Source organism: Triturus cristatus, chromosome 10 (assembly GCF_964204655.1).
Source record: "Triturus cristatus chromosome 10, aTriCri1.1, whole genome shotgun sequence".
Taxonomy (NCBI): Eukaryota; Metazoa; Chordata; class Amphibia; order Caudata; family Salamandridae; genus Triturus; species Triturus cristatus.
In genome coordinates this window covers 965511361-965535867 of record NC_140593.1, presented here as the reverse complement: position 1 = coordinate 965535867, position 24507 = coordinate 965511361, and the positions used below count along the sequence as shown (strand labels likewise).

General features: G+C 44.1%; 1 protein-coding gene across 2 annotated transcripts in view; it reads left to right on the top strand.

Annotated features, from left to right (window-relative positions):
* The window catches only part of LOC146796336 (solute carrier family 22 member 13-like), a 492717-nt gene that overhangs the window by 416135 nt on the left and 52075 nt on the right, over window positions 1-24507 (top strand). For both annotated transcript variants that reach the window (XM_085628861.1, XM_085628860.1), the window contains exon 7: window positions 7387-7601. In XM_085628861.1, the coding sequence (XP_085484987.1) occupies window positions 7387-7601 (215 nt within the window). The remainder of the gene's footprint in view (window positions 1-7386; window positions 7602-24507) is intronic.

Below are 24507 nucleotides of genomic sequence, written 5' to 3'. Positions count from 1 at the left end.
TCAGAATGTTCCATATTGGATCCCAGTAAAGATAAAGAGTTTTTAGTATTCACTGTATCCCGAGAGTGCCCATTCCTAGTTTTCTCCATACATAAATATAAATGATAAAATAAAGGAAAGTTGTATATGGAATGATCTCCAAATGAGGTGCAGTAAAAATGTGACTACAACAGTCTCATATGGCAGTCTATTGCAATGCTTCAGAAAATAGAAATGCTGACTTGAAGAGATAAACTGTTGAAAATGAAATTTCCCAGGAAGTCAATTGCAATGCTTCAGAAAATAGAGCTGCTAACTTGAAGAGATACATTGTTGAAAATGAAACTTCCCAGCACACAGAAAGATTTATGAGGCATGCAGGGTTAACATGTTTTGCCATTAGTACCAAAGCACTGATGTGTGCTCAGTTTACATATACATCTTGTGAGGAGATAAGGTGGGGGAACCGGAAAGCATTAATCTCAGTAGAGATTATGAAGAGCCCATTAAGCTGTCACCTGTGAATGCGGACGTGTTCCAAATGCATTCTGCTTCATGTGGCAATTAAAAGCAGCAGTCTGGTGACAAAATTGTTGGTATGTGATGAACAATACCGCACAGCTGCGACGTAGCCTGCCACCTAGTGTAAAGCATTTGAGAGCACCAAACAACGAAATTAGGAAGTCACACACCAATAAAGAGACACAATAATAATTTATTAGAATAGAGCGAAGTTCTATTAGTTTGTAGAGACCTTGATCATCAAAAGATTCAAAGATACAGATTTTAGAAATGTTTATCACTTTTAAATGCAACCGCATACAAGCATTGGTCACTACAAAGTGTGTAAAGTTTTGGAAAGTTTGAAAGAGTTAATGCAAGTTCTCTGGCCCGGGTTAGGCGTCCAAATCTGACATGGGAAATGTATGGGGTCCAGAGAGGAAACTGTGGGCAGTTACCTGACCACCACAGTGTTTTTGAAGCTAGTTTCAAACTTACTTACAGGACAACCACCATTGACTTCAGTGGAATGCTCCTGATGCTGGGGATGCAGGCACAGGATGCTCAAAGGATGCTTCTGATGCTTGGCGGTCGATGGGGGTGAGTTGCGGTAGAGTCCTCGGTCCATGGGTGAGGGGAGGCGACTCTGTCTACGGAACTCGGGGTCGCACGACGTCCTCTCAGCGAAGGCAAAAGGCCATTTGCAGCTTACTTACCGCTCTCCCAATACAATGGTCAAAGCTGAAATCTTTGGTGGGGTCTAGTGTCCCTTGGGTACAACAAATCCAGACTTTAATAGCACTCCTGAGTCTGGCAGACATGGGTGCAGGTTTGGCTATCTTGGATTGTTGGTCTCGGATGGGTTGCGACTGGTAGTGGCAAAATGCATGCGGTGGCTACCAACTTTTCGGTTTGGGCTTCTTCAGCTCTTGTATCCCTACAGCTGGTTCCAGGGGATCAGCTGACTGATCTTTGGAGTCACTGCTGTGGGTGAAGGCAGGAAACCAACTTTTTCTTGAGTCAGGAGCCGTAGGCACAGTCCAAAAGTGCAGCAGGTGCTGTCCTCTTGATGGTGCAGTCTCTCTTTGTGTAGGTTAAGGGCAACAGGGCAGTCCTTCTTCATTCCTCTCTTCGATTCCACATGATCTGAGTGGCAGGATGTCAGGGGTGCCATATTTGTCCCAAGAAAGAGCCCCAGTGGGACCACGCAGTCACTAGTCAATGGGCTACTGGGTCTTTTCCTATCTATTGACATGTTTTCTGTGATGTGTGGCATCTGTTTATCCCACAGTGCCCCATTCATGCTCCGTTCAAGATGATATGACCCTTCCTTGGTCATCAGGAGCAGGGTAGCCCACCGTAGAGGTGTGACTACCAGTGGGCACACGCCCAAGGGAAAACTATTTTGGGGACAGGTTTTGCCTCCCTGGCTCTGTCTCTTAATTGTCTGCAGGAACAAAAGGCATCCTGCTCAGGGGTGTTGTCCCAAACAGCCCTTCGAAGGTGGTTTCCCCTGTGAAGCTCCCTTCTTGGGCTAACACCATGAGTGAGCATCCTGGTGGAGGAGGTGACATCTTGCCCTGTGGCAAGTTCCTTTGTTTCTGAGAGTCATTCACACAGTCGACCCCAAAGCGGCCAGAACTCTGTCCGTTTGCCAGGGCCTTTGTGAGGTTGCTGGACTAGCTAAAGTGCAAAGTGGCAACTTTATAAGGTTGCTTAACTTTAATAGTGACTTTATATTCGACCTGGCCCTCAGATTGGATTGAATGCCACAATTATTTGATACCACACATGACCCTCCAGGGAGGACATGGCTTGGTAGTTCGGGCTGGACTGTTCCTATCAGGCACAGGGTCAAGACTGATTTGCATATGGCTAGGTTCAAACTGGAATGGCATGGTGAGCAAAATAAAACGAGGGATTGAGGCCCAGATCTTTGTACTGGGGTGAATGTAAGACATTGTTCTGCATTCTGTCCATCAACTGTTCTTTTTGCATTTGTCTTCCATTCTGCAGTTGCAGGTTGGGGTCCATCTTGTCCTTTGTCACATCCAGGGTGGCACAAACTGTGCTGAAGTCCTGGCTGGACACACTGCCCTACCTGACCTTGGTACCCTGGGTACCGTATACTAGGGACCCATAAGTAAGTCAGTACCTGTCAATTGTCCAATTAAACATATTTTTGGTATAGGGTTTGAACACTTTCACTGAGGTCAGGTTAGCAGGTCTCAGTGCCCTCTCAGTCAAAAAAACAGCAGCATCAGCCCAAAAACGTGAGGGTGAACATGCAAAAAGAGGCATTTCCTTACGCTTGTATATTCAGGCTAGTATGCAGAAAGAAAAAAGAAGAAAGGATTGTGAATATTCCCACTTGCTCCACAAGCCTTGTAAGCCTATTCTGCCATCTTCATGCAGAAGTTCATATCCCTCATCCACTCCTAATGTGGAGCTTCTGCATCCAGTCAATGACGTGCAAGATCTCTCTTTTTTGCCACCAGAAAGCCTGTGGCCACAAATTAATTGGTAAAACGTGAGCCCCCTACTTTCTCCAGTAAATCCAGCAGAACCAGCCAAGCTTTTGATAGGGCCCTGCACCCAATCACCCGACCAAGTGAGGGACATGTAGCACCCCAGTCGCTCACCACAATTGGTCATGTCCATATCTTATGGAAAAAAATCTCTTACTGCAGACTTATATCTGATACATTTAGGTGTTTCCACCCACCCATCTGCCAGAGGCACGTTAATGAGTAATAGTGTTGTGCAAGTATTTAGTTGTATGAGACGCAGTTGTGATGATACTGCAAGACACTGCGGGGAATAATAGCTTCCATTCAATTATCACCATCCAGCTGGTCCACATCTGGTTCCCACCTACTACAGACCTGTGTGAGCGGATGGGAGCATTAATCACCAAGGCTCTGTGGACTAAAGACATATCCTTCTCTTCTAATCTGTTTAATACTAATTTGTCTTCTAGTGAATTACTATCTTGAATCATCCCAGTTTGTTCCTGTGAAAAGATAAAGCATGTCTCAATTGAAGGTATTGGAACAACTGTGAGCTATGTAGTGAGAATCTCACTGTTAAATCCGCAAAGGATGTGATGTGGTCATGACCATTCACCTCATAGAGTCACAATCCCAATCAAGATCCACTGCTTGAGTAAAAAAGGGGTAGATGCTACACCAAGGGGAGAGAGTTTGGAATTACGCCCCCAAGCATCATATGGGGTAGACCATGCTGATCAATGCCATACAGTTCTACTTTTTGCAAGTGGTAATTTCTGTCATAATGTAGCCAATCATTGATTAGAATTATGTGTGCGAGTCAGTAATATAGTTCTATATTCGCCCAGACCAAGCCTGCTTAATATGGAGACCGGTGACATTTCAGGACTAAAACCTGTGGGATAGCCCCTGCCCATAAAAACCCAGAGGTCATAGCTTGAACTTTTGTAAAAAAAAACCAGAGGATTATGTATGGATATCTTTGAACAGCATATTAAAAGTGGGGAAGAGTTATCATGTTAAATATAGCTCCCCGTCCCATCGCATTTCACATTTGCTACAAGGAGGGCAATATTGAACTACCAGTATCTATTCTGTGTTTGGGCCATTTCTATACCTTAGACCCGAAAGTGGTCACCCGCCAACTGCAATCAAACGGCTGCCAGGCTTGGGGAGATATCTCCCTAAATAGGGATATAGGTTGATTTCACACAGTTTACTTGTAATCCTGTGGCATCACAGTAAAAACATTAAGGATCTCTGTTTACCTTGTCCGCGAGGTATTTGGGTTCTTGATATATAGGAGCGAATCATCAGCATGTAATGATATTCTGTCCTCATGGCCATCATTCCAAATCAGACCATGATCTGCGTGTCCATGCAGATCCATTCTGCTAATGGTTCTATGGTAAGCACAAATAATAAGGGGGAAAGCGGTCACCCCTGCCTAGTATCTCTTTCTGTTGGTAAAGGAGCTGATAGAGTGCTGTTAACCCTCATTTGCACTTACGGTGAAGTGCAGAGGGTGTCCACAAAATGATTAAAAGGGGCCTGAAACTCATTTTAGCTAGCACCTGGTGCATGAACGGCCGGTGTACTTTGTTGAATACCTTTCTGAAATCTGGGTAAAATAAGGCCATGGGTCCTCTCAGCTCCTTAGCTTGGAAAAGAATAATGTCCAAATGCCAGAGGCAGTTGCATGTACTCCTGTTTGGCATGAAAATATGTTGATGCTGGTGTATCAAAGAGTGCACAACTTTGTGCAATCTCAAGCCCAAGATATTTGCGAGGATTTTGGATTTTATATCCATTAAGGTGATCGGGTGGTAGGAGGTACATCATTACCCCTCATAAGTCACATGGTAACACCTCTTCAAATAGCGTTTTTAAGCATATTGCTATGAGGAAGGCATATTTCTTAAAGAAATCAACTGGGATGTCATTGGGACCTGGGCTTTTCCTTGAAGCCATCGCTATGTTAGCCCCTCTTATCTCCTTCACAGCAATGGAAAGGTCAAGCTTATCTCCGCTTTCCCTCAGTAACCTACGCATTGGGCGATCTTTATTAATAGAAATCTGATGTTCCACTGGGGGAGGTAGGACACACAATATAATCTTCTATAGTAGCAGGCAAACGCCTCCACTATTTTGGCTGGAGGGGGCGATCTCCGTGATGTAGTCTTTGTTTGCCAGCCAGCATAACAACTTGCCTGCTTGTCAACTTGTTCGTACAACCTACTTTAAGAATTCAGCAAGCATGTCCATGCTCTATCTAGTAACTGTAGCCTGCTGGAGGGGATGCCTTTGATTGGTCGGTGAATCGGCCCCTCCCTTTTCCAGGTGAAGAATATAGTGCTCAAGCTGTGCAATGTCTTTCAGTAAGACTGACAATCTGCCACCAACCACTGTCTTAAACACCTCCCAAACCATTGTTGCAGAGGAGACCAAGGGCTCGATTCACAAAGGGACTTACGTGTAGTAAAAATACGAGTGCGGAGTGTCCGCACTCATGGCAGATTCTCCGCACTCGTGGCGGAATCTTCAGACTCATAACTTTACTACATGTAAGTCCCTTTGTGAATCGAGCCCAGAGTGTTCATTATTTGCAAAATATGTGCTTATTTCATCTCTCAAAGCAATACCAAAGGTGATGATGGACCCCGAAACCGGTCACTCCTGTGATTTGGCATGTGGTATAGATGGGGATTTTTGTGATTATGGAGTTCGGCACCCACCACGGTGAAAAGTGATATGCTGGTGACAACAAAAATATTTCCATCTACCAATTGTATATAGGTATAATTTAATGTGTAGTGTTTGTTAGTGTGTATAAGAAAAGTGCTTTTCCTTTTTAAAAGAAAAAGCACTGGTTGGACAACACTTTATTGTTATTTTTGCTGCTTGCTGGCTAATCGGGATTGTTAGCCCACACCATCTCACCTGAGAATGTCTTGGACTGCTCTGCTTCACTACCCTGAGAGGGTGAAATAATATAATACACACCTGGTTCCCAGTAACAAGACAATTGCGGATCTCTTCTGAAGGGCTCACATAAATTGCATCAAATAACCCAATTTCATACAATGTGCATTTACAACGAAGGCTACACCACTCCCTGTATTAGTAACATCCCTAGCCAAGTTGTACAATTGGTGCCTTGAAATGTAACCTTCACAATACAGACTCAAAACTTGAGATTCAAAACTGAAATTGAAGTGGTGATTAAACCTTTTATAAGTCAAGCACCTGACAAAGGTACAGCAGAGAGGGCACCTGAGCACATGTCTGAACTGAAGGAAGTAAGCAATATTACATTGGATGTCTCCACTAATAGTAGAAATTGGTATCATCTGTGTCACCAAAAATGACTTCATGATTGAGAAGATCCCCCCCATGTTGGGTGCCACTGAATGGTTGTATGTATTTCTTCTAGAGAATACAGCCCAGAAATGAGTTTTCTAGACCCTCTGGCACGAAAAGTTAAGTCAATATGCCAACCGGATACAGAAAACTCAGTGGACTGCAACCACCCCTAAGCCCACTCAGCATTAAATGAGTGAAGCGTGTTCTAGTGACCAGTCCTGTGAGATTTCACTGGGATAGTAATCTGTCATCATGGTCAGGCACACTCAAGAACACTAGGAAACAAAGCATACACTACCAAAATCTATTAAAATCAAAACTATCTGTCATCATGGTCAGGCACACTCAAGAACACTAGGAAACAAAGCATACACTACCAAAATCTATTAAAATCAAAACCATCTGTCATCATGGTCAGGCACACTCAAGAACACTAGGAAACAAAGCATACACTACCAAAATCTATTAAAATCAAAACCATCTGTCATCATGGTCAGGCACACTCAAGAACACTAGGAAACAAAGCATACACTACCAAAATCTATTAAAATCAAAACCATCTCCGATGACGCTTAATGGGCCTGACTGACAAGGATAATTTACACTTTTGAGTAATTTACACTATTGATAAAGCTTACTACTTTTTGGCTATTCACAAAACCTAAGTGTAAATTTACTGTAATTCTGTCAGTTAAATGCCTCTACTAAATTGAGCGACCTGGGGGCTATTCACAAACTGAAGGGGCTATTCAGAGCTATAGCTTCGACTGATGAGTAAATTACATTTGCAGTTTACTCATATGTTTTTGAGTCATGTTACACTTAGATTTTGTGTATAGCCAAAGTAGTATAGTTACTAAAAGTGTAAGAATAAATCACATGCTATTCTAAAGAGTGTGAGTAAATCATCAGGTTTCTTAATTCACTTCACTAATTGAAGTGAATTCAATGTTTATCACCTTACACTTTTGTCTATGAAATGTTGTGAATTCAGGGCATTTACCCAATGACTCTTGTTTTCATTTGGTTTCAGGTTTGCAAATTCCCTTTCATATTATGGCCTGAGCCTCAACGTAGGAAGCTTCGGTTTAGACATCTACTTGACGCAGCTTGTTTTTGGCATCGTGGAAATACCATCTCGTGTGGGATGCATCTTCCTTCTGGGGCTGGTAGGAAGGAAGACATTACTAGCTGCGTGTTTCCTGTTGGGTGGAGCTTCATGTCTGATAATTATTGCCATTCCAAAAGGTAATGTATTTATTAGAAGCATCCCAAACTATTATCTTTAGAAAGCAACAAATTAACTTTCATTGTTATTATGGCAAACATACAAGCAAATATGGAGCTAATCACAATCTTGTTAATGTCTTAGAGATATTTCCACCTCTAGGGCAACCATTATGAGTGTCCTGGAGGAGGTACCAACATGTAGTTCAGACTGAAAAATCTCATACTATGGGATTCGATATTTACTGCCTGCAATAAATGTCACCTATAACGTGTTTTCTTAATGTGGATATGGTGTTTATGATGTATTTTCCTGACCTTTATCCCCTGTTACGTTTCCACATGTTTTATCCCAAATGTAGCTGTGGGTGTGCACTTTATCACAGCCGGTAAGAGATATATACATATATATATTCACTGAAAAAAATCATGTTTCAGAGGCGTTATAGTTAGCTGGACATTTCACTCGTACAAAACCATTGAAATTCCCCCGTTATAGGGGCATATCAACAAGGGATTTATCTCTGCTTTTTTGGCTTTAAAAGCCGAAAAAGGAGAGATAAAACTAGCGCCCTATCAACAACAGGGTGCTAACATGCAAATTTGCATGTTACCACCCTTTTACTCTACGCTTCCCCTTGCATCTCTAATGAGATGCAAAGGGGGCGTTCCAGAGTAAAATAATAGGAGAAATGTCGCTAAGCGACATTTCTCCTATTATCAAGAATGTCGCTAATCCTGTTAGAGACAAAAAAAGCAGCGCTAACCGCGGTTAACGCTGCTTTTTTACGTCTGGTATTTTTCTGACTTAGCCATGATATCCTATGGAAGGAGGATATCATGGCTAAGTTTGCCTGTCCCTATCAACAAGGTAACGTGAGATTATCGCTGGGTTTCCAGCGATAATCTCACGTTAGCCTGTTAGCGTGAGGATTTTTATCGCTATTGAGATAAGCGTTGCTAATAGCACGCTATCTCAGCGATAAAAATTCACGCTAGCCGGCGATAATTATCCTAGCGCTAAGTGCGCTTAGAGATAATTATCGCCGGTTGTTGTTGATATGCCCCCAAGTTAGTTAAGCTAACTATAACTCGCGCGCCCGCAATGCACTGCTGATGACGTCACATATTACATCACTCATGACATGGCCAGTGACATCACTCATGACATCACTGATGACATCGCAAATGACATCACTCATGACATCATCCAGTGAATGTGTGTTTTTCTGAAAATTACATATGTTTTATATATGTATATCTCAAGGTCAATGGAAGAATAAATGGGTATATAAGTGTCTAAATGGATGATTTGTTTTTGAAAAATTGATTGTATAACTGACTGATTAAGTGTATCTTAGTGAATACATGGGTTAGTGAGTAATGTTTAAATATGTAAATATCTGTGTCAGTCTCTCACTTTGTGTATAGGTGGCTGCATGGGTTGGTGAGTAGCTACATGAGTGTCTATATAGGTTATTAGTTGGTTTTTTGAGTATCAGTATGAGTGTCTGAGTGTCTGTATGGTTCGGTGGGGGGTATTACGTAGTGCATAAGTTCATGAATGAGTGACTCACTGTTTGTATGTGTTGAAGACAGCATGTGTGCAGGACTGTATGGGTGGATGAGTGTGTGCATGGGTGCGTTAGTGAGTGATTGACTGTCTCAATAGTGTCTTTATGAGTAACTACATATGTTTTAAACTAGTATATGTGACTATTGGTGTATATAAGTGAGTATATGTGAGAGTGAGAGATTGAAAGAGTTCCTGTATGAATAAGTATGTGTTTCTATAAGTGATTGTTTAGAATACTAAGTATGTATAAGTTTCTGTAGAAGTAAGTGTGGTGGTGTGTGTATAACTGTATATGCAAGTAAATGGATGTTTCATTCTTTATTAGCATGAGTGACTGTGTGTGAGTAACTCTATGGATGAGTGGTGTTGTGTAACAGGATGTATAGGTGTATGAGTACATATGATGAGTGAGTACATGTATGAGTGACTGTATAGGACTGTTGGTGAATGAGTGGATTTGTATGTGGATCTTAGAATTACTGAATAGGTTGTTGTAACTGGTATTGGTATGTCCATTGTTTTGAACATTTTTGTTTCTATTTTTGAATGTGTGTATCAAAGGTTATATTAGGGGGAGAGGAGGTCTGCCACTCTATCACAAGGATGATGTCATCAGTGATGTCACTGACCATGTCAAGAGTGATGTAATATGTGACGTCATCAGCAGTGCTTTGCGGGCGCGTGAGTTATAGTTAGCTGAACTAACTATAACGGGGGAATTTCAATGGTTTTGTACGAGTGAAATGTCCAGCTAACTATAACGCCCCTGAAACCTATAGTTTTTTCAGTGAATTTCTAAGGTTTTTTAAATGCTAATTCCTAACTATAACGTGCCAGAAACCTATGGTTTTTTCAGTGAATTTCAAAGGTTTTTTAAATGCTAATTTCTAACTATGCCTACAGAGATAGGACATGTGAAGATAAAATAAAAAACGCACAGAAAGAAAAAAAAGAAATCCAGAAAGAAGCAACAGAAGTCCTCAAAGATGAAGAAAAGTGCAGGAAGAAGGATAACGTGCAGAAAGAACAAACAGAAAAGCGGAGAGAAGCCTTGCTGCAAAATCATCCTGTACCCTCAACTTTTTCAGACGGATACTGGTGGTAACTGAGTCTGACTAACCAGTCCTAGAGCCAGTGCTATGTTAAAACACACTCAGAATACAGTGAAAACACCTACATACACTAGGGACCACTATGCGTTGGGGTCCCCCTGTGATTAGCATGACCTCCTCTGTAAGCCCCTAGTATATAATAGGGCAGGGGATTAAAACTACCTCTTAAAACGCACCACAGGGCGTGTTTGCACACGTCACCTCAGGCCCCGTCCCCTCCCTTCCCCACTGTGTAAACATGCCCTGTGGCTGTTTTAAGTTGGGAGATTAAGTCCCCTTGAATCCTGAGGGTCCCTAGGGTCCAACTAGACCACTAGGTACCTCCAGTAAGCGCCACAGAGCTGCGTTGCAGAGAGATGTAAAAAGGGGCACGGCCTAGACCACCTCTCTGCAACGCAGCGCAGTGGCGCTTACTGGAAGCACCTGGTGGGCTAGTTGGCCCCCAGGGTCCCTCAGGATTGAAGGGGAATTATTTCCCCAACCTAAAACACGCCACAGGGCTTGTTTGCACACGTTAACTCAGGCCCCGTCCCCTCCCTTCACCACTATGTAAACACGCCCTGTGGCCGTTTTTAGTTGGGAGAGTAAGTTCATTTGAATCCTGAGGGTCCCTAGGGTCCAACTAGCCCACTAGGTACCTCCAGTAAGCGCCACAGAGCTGCGTTGCAGAGAGGTGTAAAAAGGGGCGTGGCTTCAGAACACCTGTCTGCAACGCAGCTCCCTGGCACATACTGGAGATACATGTTGGGCTAGTTGGCCCTCAGGGACCCTCAGTATTGAAGGGGAATTAATTCCCCAACTTACAACTGGCCAGGGGGCGCGTTTGCAGAGTGCTGCAAGGAGGGGACGTGGCCTCCGGCGCGATGCCGGTCTTTTATTTATTTTATTTTTTAAAGAAGGAGGGCTGTGTGGCCCCCTTCTTTTTTCTAATTTATTGGCCCTGGGGACCCCATCCCCCAGGGCCTGCACCCTAATTTTTTTTGTTGAAAAAAATTAATTTGGCCCTCCCAAGGCCATAATCGGCCCCGGGGACCCCAACCCCCGGGTCTTGGGCTTTTTTTAAAATTCTTTAGGAGGGGGGCTGCGTTGCCCCCCTCCTCAGGCCACTTATGGGCCTGGGGACCCCATCCCCCGGGGCCGGCCTTTGTTTTTTATTATTTTAAAAAATATATATTTAAAGAAACACCTAGGACATGCTGGACAAACCGCATGTGCCTATCACCATGACGATTTGCGTGATATTAATTAAAAGGCGACTATGCATACAATGAATCCACGTGGAATGTATTTACACCGCTAGTTAAGCTCTGACGTGTCTGACGCCCTACCGTGCCTAATCCCGGCACCCCCGCCGGTGGGTACTCTCCAAGTAGACACCCTTGTCGTTTATTTATACAAACATGGGTAGCTATTGACGGGCACATTTAATACACACGCACACCAAGCCATTCAAAGGGGATTCGTCAAAAATTCGACCAAACTATGCAAGAAACCCCCCTCACGGTTAATAAAACACACATCCACCGCCGGATGTGTAATACTTTTTGTTTTACTCTCTGGAAAGGAGACAAAGCACACTTGAGAGTCACAGCGTGCTCCTGGCTGAGCCCAAAGCTATGTTACACCCACCAGTGCCCGCCGAGTGCCACACACCTCTGTGTTGTATTCCACCAGCTAGTGGTTATGCTATGACATTCTCTAGCCCATGTGCACTGTAACACCACCCCGTGAATATGTCATGCCACACTTGCCTTCGCACGGGTTATATTGCCCCATCTAACGTGCCTTCCTCGATGCCTATGTTATAACGCACAGCGCTATGACATACATATTACAATCTGGAATCCATATCTTTGTCACAGTGCATATGCAACGTTACACTCCCCAGCACATATTTTATATTAAAACTTTAGAGACTAGTTAGGTTACACGACACTGCCCTGTGCATATTACACTCCAAGGCGTATATCGCATAGCACGTGCTAGTGCCTGTGCTATCTCGCGCTCTCCAATGAATCTGTCATTGCGCACAATGTATTGCATATTATATTTCACGCCCCGGTTTATCTTATATCACACTTTTTGGTGCATAGTTTATACCATATACTATATCTAGTTTTCATTTTCAATTGTGCTCTCAGGACTAGGTTTTATATAACACTGCGTCCACCTACCCTTTTCACGGGCATTACATTTTGCGATGGGGGGTGGAGGGTCAGGGGGTGTTTCTGCCAAGTGAGCCCGGAGTCACAGTCACAAACGTCCTCTTCTTCCTGAATAAAAGTGAGATTATGCTGCATACTTGTTCATATTTTAATCTTGTTCATATTTTAAGTAGTTCGCACAGGCACACATTTTAAAAACAATAAAGTTCCTAATACCCACCTTCTCTGAACAATTAGCTTGCTGCCCCATCCACCTCCTCCCTATCCTCTGTTGTCTGAATCCATGGACTAGCCTCCTCCCTCCTGCCATGCATGGTCTTATGTGCTGCCACTGCCCTCCATTTAGCAAGATGTACCAGTCCACTCCTCCTGCCCTTCATTGCCCAATTCTATGGCCCATCATTGACCTCCTGCTTAGCCTCTGTGCTTAGCTTGCTGCTCCTATTCTCCTCCCCCCTGCCCTCCGATGTCTTTGTGCATGCCCCTGCTCCATCCTTTTTGCCCACCATGTTCCATGGACCTGCCACTCCTATGTACTCTGAGTGTTCTGTTGAGCTGCCATTCCCCTCCCACCTGCCTAGCATTGTCAGATGACTGTAACCTGTCCCTGCCACCTCCACCCTGCCTGTCCACATGCCATGCCCCTATCCTCTTCCTCCTGTCCTCCACGGTCCATTTTACTGCCACACCTTCTGCCCTCCCTGGTCTGTTGTGCTGCAACTGCTCCCCCTGCCTGCCCTGCGTGGTCTGTTGTGAGGCCCTTCCCCTGAACTCTCTTGTCTGTGCCCAGGTCCTGACCCTCCCTTCTATCCTCCATGGTCCTTTGTGCATGTCCCTGCACCCTCCTTCTTGCCCATCTTAGCCATTGTGCTGCCACTAACCCTCCCGCTTGCCATGCATGTTCTTCTGTGCTGCCACGGCCCCTCCCACCTTCTCTGTGTGGTCAGCTAGCTGCCCCTGACCCCCTCCCACCTTCCCTCCATGGTCTGTGTGTATGCCATTATAGTCTCACTTTTCCTCTCCATGGTGTGTCTTGCTTCTAGTGCCCATCCTGCCTGACCTCCATGGTCATCTTGCAGCTCCTGCCCTGCCCCCTTGCCCCCAGCCCTCTGTTTCCATGTGCAGACCCCTATTCTCTCCCTCCTGGCTTGTCTGTTCTATTGTAATGCCCCTGATATGTCCCTCCTGCCCTTTATGGTCCGTTATGCTACAGCTTTCTCTCCTGTCTGTCCATTATGGTCAGCTACCTACCATTGCCTCTTTCACCTCTGTTGTCCATGGGCATGGTCCTGTCCCCTCCCTATTGCTTTCTATGGATTGTTGTGCTGCACTCCCGTCCCGCATTCCCTGTGTGGTGTATTGTGCTGCTGCAAACCCTGATGCCTGCCCTGTAGTGTCAATTTGGTGCACCTCTCCATGTCCCTCCTGTCCTCTGTTATCTGAGTCCATGTCGCTACCCCAATTTATCCTGCCTTCCATGATCCAACGTACCATACTTGCTAACATTTTGTACTTGGTGAGAGGGAGATTTTGACAAAAAACTGGGGTATTGATTTTCCCCTTTGAGTTACAGTGAAAAAGAGGAGATTGTAGACAGGAGACAGATCAAATAAAGCCCATTTGAGCTTAAAAACATTGGATGTTTCCTGGCTGAATCGGGTCTGTTGGCATGTATGGTTGTACTACCACTGCCTCTTCCTTCTGCCCACAGTGGTCTATTATATTGCCACAGCCTCTCTTGCCAGTCCTATATTGTTGGTTTGTTGCCCCTGCCCCCCTTTCCACTGCCCTCCATAGTGTTGTGCTGCCACTGCCCTTCCTGCCTGCCCAGTGTGGTCAAATTGTTGGAGTGTCAATGGTTTTGAGAAAGGCAGTCTGTAATTTATAGTGGGTGTATCAAAAGTTATTTTAGGGCGTGAGAAGATGCATGAAATTTTCACATGGATGATGTCATCAGTGATGTTATCAGTGATGTCATTTGAGATGTCATCAGTGATGTCATCAGTGATGTCACTGACCATGTCATGAGTGATGTAATATGTGACATCATCAGCAGTGCATTGCGGGGACGCGAGTTATAGTTAGCTGAACTAACTATAACGGGGGAATTTCACGGGTTTTGTAAGAGTGCAATGTCCAACTAACTATAACTTTCCCTAAAACCTATGTTTTTTTCAGTGAATTTCTAAGGTTTTTTCAGTGCTAATTTCTAACTATAACGTGCCTGAAACCTATGGTTTTTTCAGTGAATTTCAAAGGTTTTTTAAATGCTAATTTCTAACTATGCCTACAGAGGTAGGACATGTGAAGAAAGAAGAAAAAACGCACAGAAAGAAGCAAAAGAAATGCAGAAAGAAGCAACAGAAGTGCGCAAAGATGAAGAAAAGTGCAGGAAGAAGCAAGACATGTGCAGAAAGAACCAACAGAGGATCAGAAAGAGGCCTTGTTCCAAAATCATCCTGTGCCCACAACTTTTTCGGACGGGTACTGGTGGTAACTGACTCTGACTAACCAGGCCTAGAGCCAGTGCTATGCTAAAAGACACTTAGAATACAGTGAAAACACCTACATACACTAGGGAACACTATGCGTTGGGGTACCTCTGTGATTAGCATGACCGCCTCTGTAACTCCCCAGTACATAATAGGGCAGGGGGATTAAAATGACCTCTTAAAACGCGCTATGGGGGGCGTTTGCTCAGTGGTGAAGGGAGGGGGGCCTGGGGTGACATGTGTGCAAACACGCCCTGTGGCCGTTTTAAGTTGGGAGATTAACTCCCCTTGAATCCTGATGGTCCCTGGGATCCAACTAGCCAACCAGATACCTCCAGTAAGCGCCACAGAGCTGCGTTGCAGAGAGGTGTAAAAAGGGGCATGGCCTTGACCACCTCTCTGCAACGCAGCGCAGTGGCGCTTACTGGAAGCACCTTGTGGGCTAGTTGGTCCCCAGGGGCCCTCAGGATTGAAGGGGAATTAATTCCCCAACTGAAAACCCGCCACAGGGTGTGTTTGCACATATCACCTCAGGCCCCGCCCCCTCCCTTCACCGCTGTGCAAATACGCCCATGGCACGTTTTAAGTTGGGAGATTAAGTCCCCTTGAATTGTGAGGGTCCTTGGGGGTCCAACTAGCCCACCAGGTATCTCCAGTAAGCACCACAGTGCTGTGTTGCAGAGAGGTGTAAAAAGTGGCATGGCCTGGACCACCTCTCTGCAACGCAGGCCTCTGGCGCTTACTGGAGGTACCTGGTGGGCTAGTTGGCCCCCAGGGGCCCTCAGGATTGAAAGGGAATTAATTCCCCAACTTAAAACGCGCCACAGGGCGTGTTTGCACACATGTCACTTCAGGCCCTGCCCCTTCCTTCACCACTGTGCAAATGCGCCCCGTTGCGCGTTTTAAGTTGAGGGATTAAGTCCCCTTGAATCCTGAGGGCCCCTGGTGTCCAGCTAGCCCACCAGGTTCCTCCAGTAAGTGCCACAGAGCTACATTGCAGAGAGGTATAAAAAGGGGCGTGGCCTGGACCACCTCTCTACCACGCAGCCCTGTGGCGCTTCCTGGAGGTACCCGGTGGCCTAGTTGCCCCCCAGGGACACTCAGGATTGAAGAGGAATTAATCCCCCAACTTAAAATGCGCCACAGGGTGTGTTTGCACACATGTCACCTCAGGCCCCGCCCCCTCCCTTCACCACTGTGCAAACGCGCCCCCTGGTGCGTTTTAAGTTGGGGGATTAAGTCCCCTTGAATCCTGAGGGTCCCTGGGGTCCAACTAGCCCACCAGGTACCTCCAGTAAGCGCCACAGAGCTGCGTTGCAGAGAGGTATAAAAAGGGGTTTGGCCTGGACCTCCTGCTTAGCCTCTGTGCTTAGCTTGCTGCCCCTATTCTCCTTCCCCCTGCCCTCCGATGTCTGTGTGCATGCCCCTGCCTCATCCTTTTTGCCCACCATGTTCCATGGACCTGCCACTCCTATCTACTCTGAGTGATCTGTTGAGCTGCCACTCCCCTCCCACCTGCCTAGCATTGTCAGATGACTGTAACCTGTCCCTGCCACCTTCACCCTGCCTGTCCACATTCCATGCCCCTATCCCCTTCCTCCTTTCCTCCATGGTCCGTTTTACTGCCACAACCTTCTTCCCTCCCTGGTCTGCAACTGCTCCTCCTGCCTGCCCTGCGTGGTCTGTTCTGAGGCCCTTCCCCTGAACTCTCTTGTCTTTGGCCAGGTCCTGACCCTCCCTTCTATCCTCCATGGTCCTTTGTGCATGTCCCTGCACCCTCCTTCTTGCCCATCTTAGCCATTGTGCTGCCACTTACCCTCCCGCTTGCCATGCATGTTCTTCTGTGCTGCCACGGCCCCTCCCACCTTCCCTGTGTGGTCAGCTAGCTGCCCCTGACCCCCTCCCACCTTCCCTCCATGGTCTGTGTGTATGCCATTATAGTCTCACTGTTCCTCTCCATGGTGTGTCTTGCTTCTAGTGCCCATCCTGCCTGACCTCCATGGTCATCTTGCTGCTCCTGCCCTGCCCCCTTGCCCCCAGCCCTCTGTTTCCATGTGCAGACCCCTATTCCCTCCCTCCTGGCTTGTCTGTTCCATTGTAATGCCCCTGATATGTCCCTCCTGCCCTTTATGGTCCGTTATGCTGCAGCTTTCTCTCCTGTCTGTCCATTATGGTCAGCCACCTACCATTGCCTCTTTCACCTCTGTTGTCCATGGGCATGGTCCAGTCCCCTCCCTATTGCTTTCAATGGTTTGTTGTGCTGCACTCCCGTCCCGCATGCCCTGTGTGGTGTATTGTGCTGCTGCAAACCCTGATGCCTGCCCTGTAGTGTCAATTTGGTGCACCTCTCCATGTCCCTCCTGTCCTCTGTTATCTGAGTCCATGTCCCTACCCCAATTTATCCTGCCTTCCATGATCCAACGTACCATACTTGCTAACATTTTGAACTTGGTGAGAGGGAGATTTTGACAAAAAACTGGGGTATTGATTTTCCCCTTTGAGTTACATTGAAAAAGAGGAGATTGTAGACAGGAGACAGATCAAATAAAGCCCATTTGAGCTTAAAAACATTGGGTCTGTTGGCATGTATGGTTGTACTACCACTGCCTCTTCCTTCTGCCCACAATGGTCTATTATATTGCCACAGCCTCTCTTGCCAGTCCTGTATTGTTGGTTTGTTGCCCCTGCCCCCCTTTCCACTGCCCTTCATAGTGTTGTACTGCCACTGCCCTTCCTGCCTGCCCAGTGTGGTCAAATTGTTGCCTCTGCACCCTACTACCTGCCTTCAATTTTCAGAGTCTGTGCCCCTGGCCCCTGCCTCTCAACAGTATCCTAATGAACAACTAGATTGCTAACATTCTATATTTATTACAAAAGTGTCGAACGCCTGACGTCATCTTGATGTAATCAAAACTGTAATACCTAGAGCATTTCCTTTAGAAATTACATATATGAGAGGGTCTTGTTTGCATCAAAGTTATGATTAGTGCTCTAAAAAACTTAAATGAGGACATATTTTCTGAGTTTTCAAATAGCAACAAAGCACTTTTAAATTATTTGTTATCTTTATGTTTTTTTATCCAGTTGACCACTTGATTAAATGCTGCACCTAGGGGAGAGGATGTGGTGTTACTTCCAGAGCTGCAGACTTTGCAACTGGGGAACCAGGTTGGAGTTTCTGCTTCAGCTCAACATTCTGTGATTCTGGTCAAATCACTTAATCTCCCCATGTCTACAACCAAAATGAATTTGATCTTGTGTGATGTAACCAATGCTCATGTAAAGCACTCCAATACCTGACAAGTCTGCACTATATAAAACTGCGTAAATACAAAAAATAAAAAGTGTTTTGCACACTTCTGTCATTTGGCTACATCTGGGTGATGTTTGTGCTGCATTTGGGCTCTTTTGTCTCTGGTGGCCATCTTGGGAGATTTATTTGTTATGAAGTTTCCTAATTTCCTCATTTACTGCAGTCTCCTCAGTAGGAAATGCTTTCAGTTTTTTACTTTGATTCCATCAAGAAGGTATTCAGATGTGTCACACACTTGCCATAAATTCAGAATGTTAGCACTCTAGTTGCTCATTAGATCACTGTAGTAAAGCTACTGCTCACCAGGGAAGTCTGCATGTCAGAATTTTTTTATGAAATAGAAGAGGATTTGAGAAGTCACTCAAAATGTGCCCTAATTCTTCATTCTGCAGCACTAATCATACTTTCTATGGCAAAATGAACCCCCTCATTTTGTTCCTTTTTAAATTAAATGTTTTAAGAGTTACCACTTTATTCCAATCAAGATGGCTTCAGGTGTGCCATACGTTTGTCATAAGTAGGACTGTTAGCGCTCTAGTTGTTCTTTGAAACACTCTGGGAAGCTGCAGTAGAACACAAAGGAATCAACTGACAGTCTCCGCCCTTGTTGGATATACATGTTTTACTGAGAATGTCAGACTTCATTCTCACATGACTGAGAAAGATAATGTGAATTTATAGAAAATATGCTCTCAGTTTAGCTTATAGATCACCTTCCAAACCTCTGTGGGAAAAGCATGAGAAAATTGTTTTCTCTCAAACATGATTCATGATATCCCAGCAGAAGGCTTTTTCACATGGTAAAATCACCTTAGAACATACCACAATTCCTAAAATGAGCATGGTACCATCAACAAATGATTTATAATGTAACTAAAGTCTTAAAACCTTCTATTAACTGCAATGCTTGTTAATGAGGTGCTATCATGTATATTGGTCCCAAGATGGCTGCCAACACTTCTTGGCTGAAGTGCTGACAGCCAATCAGATCTCACAATGAGATGTGTGGTTAGGCTCCGCCCAGATATATGTGATTTTACTTTTGATTTTCTCAGGAACTACTGAATGGTTTACACCATTTAAGCAAAAGGCACGACTCTGAACCAAGGTCTACCTTCCTGCCAAATTTGGTGTAATTCCGTTCAGCAGTTCGGTCTGTAGCTGCGACTAAAGGTCCCTATGGAATACTGCATGGGGAAAACACGTTTTTGGCCCCCGCTTGACGAATCACCCTGAGACTTTCAGGATAGGGGCGGACCGGAGCGGGCCACGAGTTTTAAAAATTTCGCCAAGATTTGTCAACCGGCGCCAAAGTTATTCTAAATAGAATGTTGCGGATTTCCTATGGCTAATAGGTCCTAACTATAACTACCTAGTGGCGACTGCCAGTAGGTAATATCCAAAACACAGTATTCCACCTGGGGCCAGCCGAAATCGCGGCGGGTGCAACCGGGAAGCGGTGGTGGAAACCGCTTATGAAACAGTAAAAACAAGGAGTTCATGATACTCCCAAGGTCCGGTGCACTCACGGGGTATTTGTCGGCTATAAAACATCCGCAGACGCGTTTCAGGCTCTTGCCGTCATCAGTGCGGAAAAGCCATCAATAAAACGACACAGTCATTTAAACGGTTCTGGCATATGGTTGGTGGATCCTTGGCCAATGAAGGGCCTGCAATGGGGCGTCACCGTTTTCATTGTTTATTCCTTAACCCCTTCAGTGCCCGCCCCTTTCCCCGCCCTGTGCCGGCCGTTGCATTAGCGGGCGGGGTCTATGACGAGCTGGACTCGTCATGGGCACAGCGCAACCGCGGCCCATGACGAGTCCAGCTCGTCATGGGCACTGAAGGGGTTAATGCAATGTCTATGGCGCTCCCATCGCTAAAAATGTTAATTGGCAGCCATAATAACTGTGCATGTACATCCGCTCGCCTGCTGCTAGATTAAAAACGAAAACACTGTGAGTGTCCCACATATGGTGAAACACTGTAGCTTTGTATAAGCCATAACCTGAATAGGTCAACAGAGTCCGTAAGCGGCGGTTCAGCAGCTCAAATTGAATCTAAAACACAGTATTCCACCTGGGGCCAGTCGAACTTGTGGCGGGTGCAACCGGGAAGCGGTGGTGGAAACCGCTTATGAAACAGCAAAAACAAGGAGTTCATGATACTCCCAAGGTCTGGTGCACTCACAGGGTATGTGTAGTTTATAAAACATCCGCAGACGCGTTTCTGGCTCTTGCTGTCCTCAGTGCGGAAAAGCCGTCAATAAAACGACACAGTCATTTAAACGGTTCTGCCATATGGTTGGTGGATCCTTGGCCAATGAAGGGCCGACAATGGGGCATCAACATTTTCATTGTTTATTGCCTAATGCAATGTCTATGGTGCTCCCATCGCTAAAAATGTTAATTGGCAGCCGTAATAACTGTGCCTGTACATCCACTCGCCTGCCGCTGGATTTAAAACGAAAACACTGTGAGTGTCCCACAAATGGTGAAGCACTCTAGCTTTGTATAAGCCACAACCTGAATAGGTCAAAGGGAGTCCGTAAGCGGCGGTTCTGCAGCTCAAATTGAATCCAAAACACAGTATTCCACCTGGGGCCAGCCGAACTCGCGGAGGGTGCAACCGCGAAACGGTGGTGGAAACCGCTTATGAAACAGCAAAAACAAGGAGTTCATGATACTCCTAAGGTTTAAATGACTGTGCCGTTTTATTGACGGCTTTTCCGCACTGATGACGGCAAGAGCCAGAAACGCGTCTGCGGATGTTTTATAGCCGACACATAACCCGTGAGTGCACCGGACCTTGGGAGTATTGATCCAGCGAGAGACCAGGAAAACGGGGAAACCAACATATACCGATATCCTCCCTGTGTCGCAGACTCGTCGTCACTCACACTCATTCATACACGCATTCATTGGTGGGGTCCATAACACCAACTCACACACGAAACCATTCACGAGTCTACACATACAGGAGGGATGAGTAATTCAAGCGCTGGACATGTGGAGGGGAAACACCTTATAACCTATAGGGAGAGAAAAGTTATTTTACAAAATATACATTAACATCTGTCGCCTATAGATCCCTAATCCTAAACATCAAGGCACTCCTCCCACTTGGTCGATGGACCAATTAGTTGGATTGGTTGATGGTGATTTAGAACCAGCTAAAGCACATTTAAGACTCAGAATCCTTATTTCCCTTAATGAAAAACACAAACTCATATTTCTTGTTAATCAATATTCGTTTATCTAAAATTTCATAATGATTTATATTTGCACTTGTCTCGTCAAAGTTTAGAATATCTAGATCAATTCAAATAAATCGCAGAACATCATATTTACCTAATTTGGTTATTTGGGATCCTCTAATTCTTTGGCTCTGCATAACCGAATCTGTCGCAAATTGTCCGAATAAAGCAGGCCAAAGCACAAAGTCCTCTGCTCACCACGTTACAGTCCCCAATTTATCAAAGGACCAGAAATCGTACAAGCATCTATCATAGCCCGTGGATTTGGAAAAAGTTTGCAGTCATCAAGCGGTCGGGCAGCATCTGGACCATCAGGAAAGGCGTCACGAACAAAGCTTACCTCACTATTTACCACCCTTTTTTATAATGATTTCATGTTAAAGAAGATACATTTTAGGCTTAGGACAGTTGTGATTGGCTGGTTGGGATCGTCCGAATTTATTCCCAGATTCTCAGTACAGTCCGAGGGGTGAGGTCACTTGTTAGCCAAAGTGTTGGCTTGTTCCGGTTTACTGTTAAGGTTGATTGTTCCCCTATCTTGGCGAACCACCAAATTCATAGCCTTGACCGGGAACATGATGAGCAAAGGTCGCTAAGAGGTTCAGGATACTTGTTCGCGCTTGCGCAGTTCACTCCGCGCCTCACAAGACAGTGGCCACTTCTGCATGCGATGTCAGCGGCCATATTGGATTTAGGCCCAGATGTCAACATAGGCGAAACCAACAAAAAAGAATAATAATACATAAAAATGGTGACTCTAATGTTAACCCCTTACTTATCCCTCTATGTGCTTGTATTTATCTAGCATATAGCCACATTCAAAGCCATTATATTCACCTTTTTCAGTCCTCCTCGATGATGCAACGTCACAAAGCAACATATATCATGCAATATTATATTTCCACATATACTACTCATTAATATGCGTACAGATTTTAGTTATAAAAGTTATTTGGCCATGCAAATAGCAAATCCCATGAGTAGTTTTAAGTTTTAATAATGTTGATTAGTATACATGCAATCCACATTTAATAATATTATAGTTAATAGATTATATAATTAGTACTTTCATGCAAGAATAGAGGAGGTATACAAAATGTTGCACCTTCTGCTCCATCAATCCCCCATTTAGTGCTTATATCACCACAATACCTAAAATTTAGTAAATTTATTATAAAAGAAAATGAATTCATTTATTATTAGTTCACATTTCTGTTTCACCAATTTCTTCTCTTCTTGCTTTTCTATACATACTATCTTTCATTTCTTCTACTTCTACTTCTTCAAATTCTCTTTCTCGTCTTTTACTTTCTCTCTTTTTCAAAGGTTCTCTTTTCACATTTTTCTGTATTTTCTTTCTTTTACAACATAAACATCCTAGTCTTAAAATGAATACTAGAAAAATCACACAGGTTAATGGAAATAGGATCGTACCTATAAATGTACTACCTAATTATAATAGGAAACTTTAATAAAGGATAATTTCTTCCCAATCTTTTCCCAAACACCTTCAACCTCCAGTGGTGTACTTTCCTCATACAAATCAGTTATATTTTTAATGTATGTCTTTAGATCGTGACTTTCGTCAGGAATATAAGTACAACAATGTTGAACTTTCAGAATTCCACAGACTCCACCGTCTTTTGCCAAAATTATATCAAGGGCAAGTCGATTTTGCCTTACCATGGCACACATGGCAATCATCTCAGTATTTACCAATAAAAATCCTCCAGCGGTGCTTGTTAACAAGCGATCCACTGTTGATAATTTTCTAATTTTGTGTGCATTCAGAGATATTCCCACTGCTGGTATCAATGCTCCAAAAATGTCTCCCACAATTTCTGACCAAGATGTACACCATCTCTTCCTCTTCCCACATGGAATATCTTTGGGAAAACCAGGCCTACATAACATGTGCCATACCAATGATCTGGCAAACGATAATATCCTTTGTTCCCGCAGATAAAATATAATCCAGGAAAAACTGGATCATTTCCTCCTTTAAATCCCCATCCACCCATGATTCGATATGTATCATTGTACCTACAAAATAATTATCATATGCAGTTTGATTCCTTCTAATGCACAACCTTCCTTTCTGGGGCCAATCTAAAGCCATTGTTGGACTAGCTTCTCCTTTCAAATGTTTTTCTTTTTCAACATCCCAGACTGTCTTTTCTACCTCTTCCTCAGGTACTTCCTTTTGCATTTTCAATCTCCTTTCTTCAACCATATCCAAGAACACTTTCTCCTCCTTCTTTAAGCTGCAGGTTAAATTATTTCTAAATATGGACTCTAATGTTAGCTCTTTGGTTTCTAAGAAAAATTCACCTTTGCAGGTTTTACTTTATTTAATTACAGGTACTTGTGAAAATATGTTATCTACATCTGAAAAGTAATATTCTAATTTCCCTATTTTGTAAAGCAAACTTGCTATTACCCTACATGTTATTCCATACGTTACTGGGAGGTGATGATAGGTCACTCCCTCAGACACAGATGCAGGTAACTGCATGCAGACGTAGCAGTCCCTTACGTCCATCGTCTTTACATATTCATACAGTAATTTTGAAAATACATTGTTAGAAAAATCATTTATAGACCTGTCTTTATGTAAATAATTTCTAACTATTTTAGTCGGGTATACTTTCTGAATCTTTTCTACATTAGTTTTATTTTCACTATGTCCTTCTATTGTTTCTAATGTAACTTTAAATGAAATCAATAAAGTCAACGCTCTCCATAGAAGCATTAGTAGTCCTGTACAACGACAACACAATTTAAACCATCTTCTAAGAAATACACATTTAGGTTTTCTACTTTCGGTGTTTGCCATTTCGATAAATGATCAGTGTCTTTTGACTTAGCCTCTCCTACTTCACAACTAGTTTTGTCTAACCCAAGGCTCTAAGCACCTACTTGGTTCTATTAGTTATGTCTTTTCGAGTAAATTATTGTCTTTCCATTGGAATCACTTTTGGTCTTTTCAGTTTGGCATTTGATCGTCTTTTAC